This window comes from Arvicanthis niloticus, chromosome 3 (assembly GCF_011762505.2).
Source record: "Arvicanthis niloticus isolate mArvNil1 chromosome 3, mArvNil1.pat.X, whole genome shotgun sequence".
Classification (NCBI taxonomy): Eukaryota; Metazoa; Chordata; class Mammalia; order Rodentia; family Muridae; genus Arvicanthis; species Arvicanthis niloticus.
Genome location: NC_047660.1, coordinates 109,306,701 through 109,320,270, shown reverse-complemented (window position 1 = coordinate 109,320,270; position 13,570 = coordinate 109,306,701). Strand labels below are relative to the sequence as shown.

The following is a 13,570-nucleotide window of genomic DNA, read 5'->3' as shown; positions in this document are numbered from 1 at the left end:
AAGAGCACTTGTGCTTGCAGAGGACCCAGGTTCAGGTCCCATGGTCCATATGGCAATTCACAATAGTCACTAACTCAGTTATTTTGACTTCCACAGGCACACATACACATATACAGGCAAAACACTCATACATACTTAAAAAAAAAAAAAAGGTAGCTGGATGATGGTGGCAATGGTGCAGCCTTGAACCCCCGCATTTGAGAGGCAGAGGCAAACAGATCTGTGAGTTCAACGCCAACCCAATCTATATAGAGAATTCCAGGCTAGTCAGGGCTACATAGTGAGACTCTTTATCTCAAAAACAAAACAAAGCAAAGCAAAGCAAAACAAAACAAAACGAGACTACAGAAAACCCACTAATTTTCATATTTTTAAAGAAATATAAAACAAGTTCTTGAAATGTAACATAAAGATAGAAATTCAACTTAAGCTCTTAAATTTCACCCAAAACATACAAATTCAGTATATAAGCCATTTTCATTAATGGCTCTACATAAAGAATTTGTAAATAATGGAAAAGAAAACATCCCATCTCCCTACTATATAGTGCTAAACGGTGACAGAATTCTAGAGCTCTTTGAAGAGGTTAACAGTCTCTAGTTTAAGGGATGTGAAGACAGATGAAGTCACGATGGATGACACTGAATGAGGAAAGGGACTCACATCTCCGGCTCTGTTATTATAGTTGGCTCTTAGAACACTCTAGAACAAAGGTAAGAGAGTGAAATACCCAGGCACTTGAATAGCCAGGAAAGCTGCAGGAATAGTGGCTCACACCTTGTAATTCCAGTACTTGGAATGTTGACTGCTATGAGCTCAAGGCCAGCTTGGGTTAGAATAAGACTTAAAACACGATCTGTTCATGTGCTTACAGGTTACAATTATCTCTTTAGCTCTCTCATTTTAATGATAAGCTAACAGTAAGGATTAGTGGATACATGAACAAGCTTTTAACAAGGGGCTACACAGACCAAACATACCAGCTAGAGCAAGCTAAAGGAAACAATCTACTCAGGGAAGAGAAAACATCAAGTCAATTAACTATTTATGGCCATAAATAAATCATAGTTCAGATTATTACCCCGGTGAAACAAATAATAAGGCATAAAAGAACAGCCATAAAACAGAACATCTCTTGACAAACAGATGGTGGAGATAGAAACTCAGAAGTCTGCAGTAAGTAAGGCTGAAGAAGCTTCCCAAATGCACACCAAAACAACAAAAACACACATTAGAAGATGTGAGGAAATCACAAGGGCTAGCCCAACTCCTGGATAATAGAAGTTTCAAAGAGAGAAAAGAAAGAAAGGCGTGGGACTATATGCATGGAATTCCAGCACTTGGGAAGGGGAGGCAGGAGGGTCAGGAATTTAAGGCAAGTTATGTTATATGACACCTTAACTCAGAAAAGAAAGGAAACTAGAAGGGGCAATTACATTTTCTAAGAAGGACACACATTTCTAGCTTAAGATGAAATGTATAAAAACTATGAGTAACGAAGGCACTTGGAGGCATGACAGAAACAAGAGTAGAGCTACAAGCTTCAAGGAACAAACAAGGATAAAGAAAGGCTTTTACATTTTTGAGATAGCAACCTTGAAAATAACACATGTCATTCATTACCCAGTGGCATGAAGTTAGGGAGAGAAGTATTTTTATGACTGCAAGTCAGGAATCCCATATTCAGTCAAAATATTAAGAATGAATGAAACTTGCAAGGACTCTAAAATTTTAAATCATGATTCTTTCTTAAGAAAGCTAGGGGAGTGGGAGGATGAATGGGGATGTTCTCCATCAGGAAGTCAGGCATGGTGGCACATTCCTTTAATCCTACACTCAAGAGGCAGAGGCAGGTGGATCTCTGTGAGATGGAGGACAATTTGGTCTATATAGAGAGTTTTAGGGCCACCCACAGCTTTATAGTGAGACCCTGTCCTAAAAATAACAAAACAAAATAAAACCAAACCACAAAAGTGAAACCAGGTGTTGTGCTACAGGATCCCATTCCTAGCATTCGGGAGGTAGATGTAGGAGGTTCAGTTCAAGATCATCCTTGTGTACCCATATCCAGGTTGTCCTGAAGGCAGAATGCCTGACAAGCCTAGTGTGTGTCTGTAACTCTGTCCTAACTACAGTGTTGGCAGTGCTCTCCTCTGTACTCTACTTTTCAGATCAGTCAGGATTACTCATTTTATACTACTCAAGTGTGTTCTTGCTCCATTTGTTTCTGAGAACTGGAGAAAAACTGAAGGCAGTTTAGAAACAGAAATGAAGAAACATCCAAGATCTCTGTTTACCTTCAGTACTCGGTCCAAACACTCTGCAAATAACATGATCATGTGCAAGTTTCTAAAAATGTACATGTATTAAGTGTGTTTACGTATTCTACTCTATTGCTCTCTGTCTGCTTCCTGTGAAGGAGAGCCTTTCTCTGAACCTAGAGGTAGGCCCGCCTGCTGCCCGCCCGCCCGCCAGCCTGCCTTTCCTTCCTGTGGTACAGGAATCCACACTCAACTCCTCAGGCTTGCACAGCAAGTCCTCTTACCCACTGGACTATCTCTCCATTCCCCTGTGTGTGAATCTTATGCTACTGAGTTCTTATTCTAGGCTCTCTTTTTTGTTGTTGTTGTTTTTTGTTTTTTTGTTTTGGGTTTTCGAGACACCGTTTCTCTGTATAGCCCTGGCTGTCCTGAACTCATTCTGTAGACCAGGCTGGCCTCAAACTCAGAAATCCGCCTGCCTCTGCCTCCCAAGTGCTGGGATTAAAGGCGTGCACCACCACCGCCCGGCTTATTCTAGGCTCTCAACTGACTTCTCTAGAGTGAAATGTTGGAAAAGTCAATTAGATCAAAGACATCTATTGCAGAAATCTTAGCAATGGAACTATAAATCTATTAAATAGATATTTTAAACAGAAATATTACAACAGTGATTTTCTCTGAGAAACAGACATGCATACCTATGGTATGTATGAACTTCTAAAGTATGTATGTAAGAACCTATGGTTCTTCCTCTGTACCTGGGAGGTGTTCAAATTTGTTACTACATTAAAACAAACAAACAAACAAACAAACAAACAAAACTAAACAAAATCACAACAAAAAGGGCTAGGGACTGAGCTCAGCTGGCAGAGTGTGTACTTAGCACACACAGGCCTGCATGTTATCTTCACTATTGCAGCACTGCATACTTTCCATCTCAGCACTCAGGAGGATCAGTATAAAAGGCCATCCTTGACTACAGAGAGTTCCAAAGACACCTTAGACTAAACAAGACTTGGTCTAAAAAAATGTTTAAAATATTCTTCTATGTATTAATATACTTTTCCATTTAAAAATAGAATTGAAATCTTCCCCATACCTTGAAGACTTAACTCTGTAGCCCTTTTGAGGTCATCATCTTCTTTTTGTTCCCAGGCCTCCTACAGAGAGAAGAACCAAAACAAGTGTTTAAAGAGGTACTCCTTAGACAAGCTCATGAAGGCACCACGTGCTCGCTGCTCTGGAAGCATTTGCTCACCATGCTTTCTCTAGCTTTACAGGTATTTGGACTATGACCTATGTGGAAGATGGAATGGAAGCTTGTTTCTTTTTCAACATTGTCCTCTTAAAACATAGCATTGAAGTTTTTATTTCCTCTTGTCAATAACATTAGGCTTGCCAACCTAAAATTATGCAGTGTGATTATATGGCATATATATTTTTTTAAATGTATAAAATGCCAGGCACAGGGCTGCAAAGATGGCTCAGCAGACAAGAGCACTGACTGCTCTTCAACAGGTTCTGAGTTCAATTCCCAGCAACCACATGGTGGCTCACAACCATCTGTAATGGGATCTGATGCCTTCTTCTGATGTATCTGAGGACTGCTACAGTGTACTCATATACATTAAACAAACAAACAAACAAACAAACAAGTCTTAAAAAAAAAACACACAAAAAACAAACAAACAAAAAAAACCCAAAAACAAAAAAAGAAGAAAAACAATTGTTCATTAGAATCTCCAGGGAAGCCTTTAAAAATCCAGATTAAAAGAAAGAGAAATACAGATGCCCAGTCCATATCAAAGGTTTATCCTTTAAACATTTATCAGTGTCAGAACAATTTAGGCATCAGTATTTTTGGAGCACCTCAGGTAACTTTAAAATATAGTCACAATTGAAAACCATTGGTCTGCCAGGTGGTGGGGGTGCTCACCTTTAGCACCAGCACTTGGGAGGTAGAGGCAGGAGAATCTCACTGAGTTCAAAGGCAGCCTGGTCTATAGAGCTAGTTCCAGGACAGCTAGAGCTACATGAAGAAACTTGTTTTTGAAAAATAAAGCTGGGCAGTGGTGGTGCACACCTTTAATCCCAGCACTTGGGAGGCAGAGGCAGTTCGAGGCCAGCCTGGTCTACAGAGTGAGTTCCAGGTCAGCCAGGGCTATGCAGAGAAACCCTATCTTGAAAAACAACAAACAGACAAACAAACAAACAAACAACAAAATGCAAGACAAATAGACAAAATACTAGTCTAATGATTTTCTGCAAGTATTTGTTCTGCAACTTTTGCTTGTTTTTCAGTGTAGGGATTGAATCCAGGACCCTGCATAATACCAGGCAAGTGTTCTATCAACGACCTACTGTTCCATCCAATGAATTTTACTAGTATGATTTGGACTATCTTAGATCAAACAACCATGAAAAATAGCACCTATAAGTTTGAGGGTTTCTGAACCCTGAGATGGCTCAGTGGTCAAGAGCTGTTGCAGAGAACACAGCTTCAATTTCTAGCACCCATGTTGGCTTACAACTACCTGTAATTCCAGTTCCAGAGGACCTTGAGGGTCCAGTCACATGGTCCATATATATACATGCAGACAAAACATACATACACATGAAATAAATCTTTAACGTAAAAACTGGGAACTAGGACTCCAGCCTAGAGTAGGCAGTTGAAATGCCATGTCTGACCGCAGTACTACAACAAACACCTGTTATATAATGTTATAAATACTTGCTATATAATGAACTGATAAGGGTTCTATCAACAGAACTTAAAAATTATTAGATTTTAGATATTTTTGATCAAACAATTTATAGTAAAAGAAATACTGTAATAAAATAACCAGGGCTACAGAGATGGCTCACAATCAGAAAATAACCAAACAATAATCTATCATTCATAAAGTCAAGGTGAGGTACTTGTTGATAGCTTACAGAATAAAGCTAATGGAATAATCTTACATCCCTACACATATAACATGACCAGCAATATTTTATTCCATTTTAATAATAAAAACCTTACTAACTTAATAACTTCCAATCCAAAACAAGCCCAAATAAATTTTTTTCCAATAGCTAACTGTATATAAGTAACTAGGAGCAATGACTAACACATAGTAAATGATTAACACATCAGTTATTTTGATTCCATTTCTAGGAAACATGGTGGAAGCAGCAACAGAAAGTGTCTTACTTGTTCTTGCAGGCTCTGAGCCAGTGCTTGCTGCAGCTCCTGCTCTTCTCTTTCCCGCTCAATGTCATACTGTTGGAGCCAATCAACCTCTCCCTGAGAGCCTTCTGGAGTTTTGTTTTCTTTATTCTCATCACAGTCTTTTGTTATCTCAGTAAAACTAGCAGGACCTGAAGAAGCAGAACATTTTTTTTTTTTGGAAAAAACCTGAAATTTGTGGACTCTTTTGTGGACTCTAGTGACACCTACTGTTGAAAGAGTAATTTACCTTGCCCTCATTAACACTGTAGGTTAGGGTCAAATGTAGCTCAGACAGGCCTAGAACAGTGTCTGAAGATGGCCTAGACTCTGACCTCCCATCTACACCTCCTTGCTGGGATTACTGGTATACACCATCATGCTTGGTTCTGGGACGCTGGAGAACCACACCCGGGGTCTTGTGCATTGTAAGCGCACAGCTACTAAACAAGCTACTACACTCCCAGCCTTAGAATTTTTTGGGACCAACAATTTCATCTTACCAGATCTGTATTCGGGTTTCTTGGCCTCAGCATCATTAATAATTTGCATGGAATGCTGATGAGGCCTTTTGAGGAGTGGGAAATGGAGATGTGAGTATGCTGTAAATTTTTGCAAGATCCCCAGACTCTCTCAGGAATAGGAGAGCTTTACTGAGTCACCTGACAGGAATAAAAGATTCCTCTCATCTATGGAAATGGAAGTGCTCAAGCCAGAAGCAGTCCATTTCTCTCTACTTGTGAAAACCAAAAATGAAAGACACTGTCAAACATTCTGGGGCAGCAGAGAATGCCCTTGATTTAGAAGCACTAACCCACAGAATGATTCTGAGAACAAAGAATGACTATGACCAAGTGCTACTTATTACACAGTGACTAACAAGAGCAGAAGAATACACTGCATTAAGAGGAAATAAATACCTCAGAAGAACACCATCAGCTTTTTGGTTTTTGTTAACTCGAGGATACACTAATTATTATTTTACTTGTATATAAAGTAATTTGAAATTGAAGATGTTCTGACTCCACAAAATCTAAAAAATAATTTTGTGATATCCCTCTCTGACTCCCATTTTCAATTGTGAGGACATGGATTATTTAGAAGCCGAATGTCAGTAAAGGCTCTGGAACAACATGTTCTGTGTGACAGATGCTTATCTTGATGAACCTTACCTGGCTCAGAGATTGTTTTGGGTTTCTCAATTTCCATAGCATCTGCATTTTCAGGCATTTCTGGAATATCATCTTCTGCAAACCCCGTGTCCGGACTGCTGGTTGGCTTATCGTCGTCGTCAGGGCTGAGCACCGGCGAAGCTTCTCTCCTGCTTATCTCTAACACAGCGGCCAGCACCTCTTCCTCACTCATTCTGTCAAATCCTGAGTTCTCCAGTTCAGACTTCCCAGGCTCTAATCTGCACAATTTCAAATCCTGAAGAAGAGAATTACTTTTACAAGAAGGCAAAGTGTCCATTAATATACCCAACGTCTACCAATATGAATGTCAATCAATAGAGTTAATGTTCAACACTGTATCTAACATACTCTAGAGCTTAAAGTGGGAATTAGGAGGCTGGAAATATGGCTCATCAGTCAATAGTTCACACTGCTTTGTAGAGGATCAAGTTTAGTTCTCAGTTCCCAAGTCTGACCCTCTTCTGGTTTTCAACAGCAATCCTCTCACCCTAACACGCCCCCCCCCTTCCTCTCTCTCTGCCATGATGTCTGGCTTCTGTGGTACTGCTGCTCACTCTCACAGCCTCACCTATCTAGTTACACACTTTACCAACTGAGCTATGACTCCAAACCCAACAGTTCTGCTTGATTGTGAAGGTGCAAAGTATACCCTTAATAGAAATTTGGAAGGTAAACACTGCTAAAATAAAGTTATTCAAAACAGTAAGTCAACTGAGTATGGTGGTGGATGTTTGTAATCTTAGCACTTAGGAGGCAGAGGCAAGAAAACTGCTGTAAGTTCTAGGCCAGCCTGGGCTATAACATAAAATCCTATCTCAAAACAAAACAAAACAAACAAAAAACCACACACATACACACACCCCAAACCAAAAGATTAGTCAAAGATAATATGTACTAAGCATTTTGGCCCAGACACATATGGATTATACTGTAAGCATTCTGTTAATTACCCTGAATATTCTATTTTAAATGCTGGCTGGCCTTTTTTTTTTTTTTTTTAAATTGAGGCAGGGTCAGATTAACTACTATATGAACCAGGCTTACAGATATTCTCTTGCTTCTGCCTCCTAAGTACTGGGACTAAAGGCATATATCACCTAGCAACATTGTCTAGTATTAAATGAGAAAAACGAAAGCTACACAAGATTATATAAATCATAAAAATATCCGGAGTAACTTTTATTCTAGGAGAATTCCTGACATTCTTTCATATCCAAGTGAAATAATTACAATCCTTCAGCTCTGTTATAAGATGAGACAACTTAGAACACAAGTAACTTTTGTAGTTCTATCAAATGATGCAAATACCTGGAAAATCTTACTTTTTTGAAGTATTAATTATTAAGGATTGAAACAGATGATGCAGCCATGTTTTCACGATTCTGATTTAAAGATTACATTTCTTAGTTGCTTTTTTCATATAAAACACTATGATTTTCTCCTAAAAGCAGCAGCTATCAAAATAAGCAAAGAGATGAAACATAGAATGTGGAAGTTCTTCTGAGAGTTGGTGATGTCACCTTGCCCTTTTGTGAGGAATTGGGGATTGAACCAAGAACCTCACACATGCTAGCCAAGCACTACGGCATTTCAACACTGGCCAAGTCCCCAGTAACATTAATTTCATTAAAACAGACTACTATTTTTGGAGACAGTGTTTTGTTATGTAGATAAGGCTGGCCTTGAACCTGGAACTCTGCCTAATTCTCCTTTGTCTGGGATAAGCATGTACCATTATGCTTAGACAAAACTTGGTTTTTGTTTTTTTGTTTTATCTAAGAAAAGCACTCTTACACAGCTAGTATCTGAAACAGAGGCATTATGTTTGAGATCTACCTTGTCAATTTCTTTAATTTGCTGAGGCATTTGTTTGGATAGCTAAATTAAACAGAAAACTGTCAGATATTTTTTTTTTGATAAATCATTACTTACTTTTTCCACATCTTCCTGATACTGTTCACTGCCTGGCAAATCACTAAGTCTCTGACTGAGGGCCACAGAGCGTTTAAGTTCGTCCTCACTGTCAGAATCCAGGCCTGATGTCAAGGAGCTCTTGGATCTGAAGGGGAATTTCCTGTAATTATACAAAAAAAGGTGTGATAAACATCTGTTCTTTTTTGTTGTTGTTTACTTGCTTGTTTTTGATGTATAAACACCAAAACAATAAAGCTTTTCCAGTATAAAAACAATTTAACAGAAAAAAATGACCAATCAAAAAAAGTATTACCTTTGACACCCTCCTAAAGAGCCAAAGTTTGAAAATGCTTATGCTCCTATGATCACCAGTAAACTTTGTGCCTTTTTCTTTTAATGACCAATTCCAAATGTAGTTTGTTACTGTATTTGTAAAATAAGTATTCTATTGAGTTCATTAAGGTATAGCAACTAATCAGTAAAATTTTTTTAGAGTCTTTCTACATAACCTTGGTTGTCCTAGAACTCACATGGCATGTAGACTAGGCTGGCCTCAAACTCACTGAGATCCACCTACCTATGCCTCTTAAGTACTGTAATTTAAGGTATGCATCACCATACCCTACTATCAACCAGTATTTTTGACAAAAGCACTAGAGCTATTTTTTGATCTTTTATATTATGTTCTATGCACTTTTAAAATGACAGTAACAATCCACTTATTTTATTATTTTGAAATCAGACTTCTGACAACCTAGCTACCTTCCAGAAAAGACATTCCAAAATGAGAAAACAATAACAAAACTCCTGAGAAAAGCAGGTCTAATTCCTATGTATTAGGATGATGTATTTCCAATACTATAGCAATTTCATAAAAAATGAGTTATGAAATAAGGGAGGATAATTACAAAAAAAAGTCAGGGGAGAAAGAACTAAAAGTTGTTTAATGTAAAGGCAAATAGTACCATCTTAAAAATAGTGAAACTGGGCACTGTAGTGAGCATTTGTTTTGGCAGCCTTAGGGAGGCTGAGGAAATAAAACTGCAGATCTGAGAGCAGCCTGGGTTATATAGCAAGATTTTGTCTGAAAATAAAAACAAAACCCAGTGTAGTACTGATACTTGCTTAGAATATGGATTCACTTTTCCTATGTGACAAGATTTTGTAAATATATGTATGTATGCCCATATGTCAGTATGCTCGAGGTCTGGGTAAGCTACATTTGTGGAAGTACCGGAGGCCTCTGGAAGGGAGTGCCAGATCCTCTGAAGCTAGGCTATAATCTATCTGATGTGGTGCTGGGATCTGAACTTCAATGCTCTGGGAAGAGCAGCAAGTACTTTTAACTATTGAGCCATCTTTCCAGCCCCACAATACAAATTGTAAATCATTTAAAAAATATGTGTATAAGAACAGCATAACATGCTGGCGTGACAACATGCTGGTGTGGTGGCATGAGCCTTTAACAGCAGCACTCAGGAGGCAGACGTGAAGCTCTGAGTTCCAGGCCAGCCTGGTCTACAGAGTGAGTGCCAGGACAGTTAGGGCCACACTGAGAAACCTTCTTGAAAAATCAAAGAAAGGGGAGAAGAAGAAGAGGAAAGAGAAAAAGCATTAACATATTTTAGAAAATTTCTTTCTATATGGTAAAGTGATACATGGTTAAAAAGACAAGCTTCAGTCTCATTAAAATTTATTTATGTGAGACAATATTTTTCAGTGATACCTGAGAAGATGCTACAGCATCAAAGGAGGAATGGCAAAGATCAAAGAACAAAAACTTCCTTATATGGAGTTAAACTAATATTCTATAGTAAAAAAAAAAATGAAAATCTGAAAACTACAATTAATTTAAATGTGAAAACTGTAAATAAATAGACACGACACCAAGAAAAAAAAAAAAAGAGTGCAATGAAAATCAAGAGCATAGCACGTAGATAAGGAAAAGAGGCCAGTGGCTGGCATCAAGACTGAAGACTCCCGAGAAGCTTTACAGAGGCAGGTTTTCGGTATAACTTAGAATTTGCCAAATTAGGCTCCCACCAATGGTTTTGGTACAGAGTCTCATATAGTCCAGGCTGTCTTCAAACTTGCTATTTGTTTGAGGATGGTCTTGAATTCCTGAGCTTTCTGCCTTTACCTCCCAGGTGCTGGGATTACAGATGTACACTACCATAGCCTGCTTTAATGAGTTTTCTTATTTTTGATTCATGCTCATCAAGCAAACCTTGACGTATTTTTAATCAAATACTTTGTTAAAGGGAGGGTGATACCTAAGTTTTTTTTTTTTTTTTTTTTTTTCTGGTTTTTTTCAGACAGGGTTTCTCTGTGTAGTTCTGGCTGTCCTGGAACTCACTCTGTAGACCAGGCTGGCCTCGAACTCAGAAATCAGCCTGCCTCTGCCTCCCAAGTGCTGGGATTAAAGGCGTGTGCCACCACTGCCCGGCACCTAAGATGTTTTTATCATGGTCAAGTCTGACAGAGAACATTACAAAAGAACTGATGTACAGTGTTTAGAGCTTAGCCTTGTTTAAATTTGATTTGCATGATGGGTCATTTAGACCCTATTCACCTTTTATTAACCAACTTTTAAATTATCATCCAGAACAGATGGCCATGCCAAGGTATAATATGTCCAATGAAGCCATCTGCTTCCTGCAACCACTGTGATCTGATACATCAAATATAGTCCATTAGTGATGACAATGTTTACAGAGGGCAACTTGCCTGTGAAAAACATCCTGTAAATGCATCACTTGTTTACTTTAAAAATTTTTTTTCTTTTAAAGTGTACTTTTATTTTTTGTGCCTTGTTATTTTGCCTGTATATATGTCTGTGTGAGGGTATCGGAGGCCCTGGAACTGCAGTTCTAGGCAGGTATGAGCTGCTATGTTGGTGCTGGGAATTGAACCCTGGCCCTTTGGAAGAGCAGCCAGTGCTGTCTAGCCTCCACCTGCTTACTTTCTAAGCAGGAAATGGTATTGTTCACTGTATCTGGAGAGCAGGCAAGAGTACTCATAATGGTACCAGTTCAGACTTCTACTCATGTTAATCATCTGGTTTTATGAAATTGAGAAAGGATTACAGGAGGAAAATGTCTTAAATATCATCTTATGGTTACACAAGTCCCAAATAAGAACAAAACTATGTTTTTCCTAAAACAAACAAACAAAACTTTGGGATATGAAATTTTTAGGGGGAAAAAGGTCTAATCAAGAATTTCCAGTGAATTCTTAAAGGAGTACAATTTGGTCTTTAAAAAAATATAAAACACCTGCAGAATAGATACAGAATAGTTGCATTCTAGTGCCTAGTTCCTGTTTCTGTCCAGAATTCTGGTGGGGTTCTGCCTGTGTCTACCTGTGAAGAACGGTGCTTTACACAAGAGTTATTTTATCCTTTTAAACCTCCAGTTCTTCAGAGTTTTAGGATGAAACCATCATTTACTAACAAAGATATTTTAAGAAACTTAAAAACAAAATCCTGGAGTGTTCTTTGATTGCTAAAATCTGTGCCCAGGTCCCCTCTAGGCCAGACTCAAAGATGTCCCCAAGCATGAGTAAAGCTGAGCGACTGGCATGCAAAAGAAAGGAAGAAAAGGGGTGGGCCACCTTAGAGATGCGGTGAGCTAAATCCTTACAAAGACAAAATTTGTGTCCATAAGAAAAAGAACTCACTTTGAAGGTGCAGAAGGGCTGGTGATGCAGGAATTCACCATTTGACAGGCTCTCAATGGTCTAGAACTATCAGAAAATTGGAGAATATATAATGTATACAATTGCATCATTAAAGGTAGATATTTAACTGATAAAAAGTTAATTATTCTACACTAAAAGTCTCTTCTTATCCCCTCCTGGAAAGCAAATGATATTTTAAAATAATACTAACCATACCATCTCTGGCTCTCCTTGTTCTAATTATTGAAATAAACAGCTTTTCAAATGAAGTCAAGTGAAGTGCATGAGAAGTACTTAGAGGAAAACCATCCCATTATTTTTGAGCAATAAAATAGCTCTCAGTTTATTGAGATTTCCTAGATGACAAGCATTGAATGGTCACAGCAGATTTTCCCTCAGGTTAGCTGAACTTTCCAACCAAGGCCTTAAAGCCACTACAAATGCATTAAAATATAGTCAGCCTCATTTCAGATCATTGATCACAAGACATGTACTACAGTCAGAGGGACTAACAGCTCTGCCAGCAGAGGGCAGTTTACACCAAAGAAAAACATTTTCTTCCAGTAAAAGCAGAAAGAAAAACAATTACAAACAATAAGGCTCTCTAGGTCCATGCTTTGCTAGTCGACCCTGGAGGACTTTGTGTGTAAACTTACAAGATTTAATTTATAAATCCAAGAGAAATCTATCTTATGAAATTGCATCAATTAATTTTGGGAATTGTTCCATTTATTTCCTGTAATGTCTAAGTCTAGCCAAGAAACTGTCCTTCCTTGCTCTTTTTGGAAACCGAGTATTATGTAGCTCAGGGTGGCCTCAAATTTCTACATAGCCTAAACTGGTCTTGAAGCATTCTCTCTGCTTTAGGCTGAAATTGCAAGGTTTGGCCTTTTTAATTACTAACCTCAGTGAAATTAAGGATTTGAACAAAATTCTTTTCACTCTTACAGCTCTAGGACTTTATGATTCTACCAAATTACTGTTCAAGTATGTAAAATATCTATAGTGTAGGGTTCCAAGTAGAGCAAGCATGTAGGAAAGCACCATATTCAGAAGTCCTAAAGTCCCAACACACATGACAAAGAAAAATCTAAGCAGAGAGGACTTCTTTTTCTCTGAAACACTTTTAGAAATCTGTGAAGTTATTCAGATTGGGCATAATTTACAATCAAAATGTTTAGGGGGGGCTATAAGATAACATTTGATTTCTCAAATTAGCATGTTCCAAAGAGCTGAGGCATTTATTAAGAACATTGATTCCCAAGCCCTATGCAGATCTACTGAAATAGAAACTGTAGAGAAGAACACAGAAA

At 38.3% G+C, this 13,570-nt stretch overlaps 1 protein-coding gene across 4 annotated transcripts in view; it reads right to left on the bottom strand.

Moving 5' to 3' along the window:
- Usp37 (ubiquitin specific peptidase 37) overlaps window positions 1–13,570 on the bottom strand; it is a 107,826-nt gene that overhangs the window by 11,705 nt on the left and 82,551 nt on the right. For 3 of the 4 annotated variants that reach the window (XM_076931669.1, XM_076931668.1, XM_034497371.2), the window contains 5 exons: window positions 12,258–12,323; window positions 8,598–8,739; window positions 6,645–6,900; window positions 5,458–5,624; window positions 3,361–3,421 (listed from right to left, as the gene is read on the bottom strand). In XM_076931669.1, the coding sequence (XP_076787784.1) occupies window positions 3,361–3,421; window positions 5,458–5,624; window positions 6,645–6,900; window positions 8,598–8,739; window positions 12,258–12,323 (692 nt within the window). The remainder of the gene's footprint in view (window positions 1–3,360; window positions 3,422–5,457; window positions 5,625–6,644; window positions 6,901–8,597; window positions 8,740–12,257; window positions 12,324–13,570) is intronic. The other variant, XM_034497372.2, reaches the window with a different exon arrangement.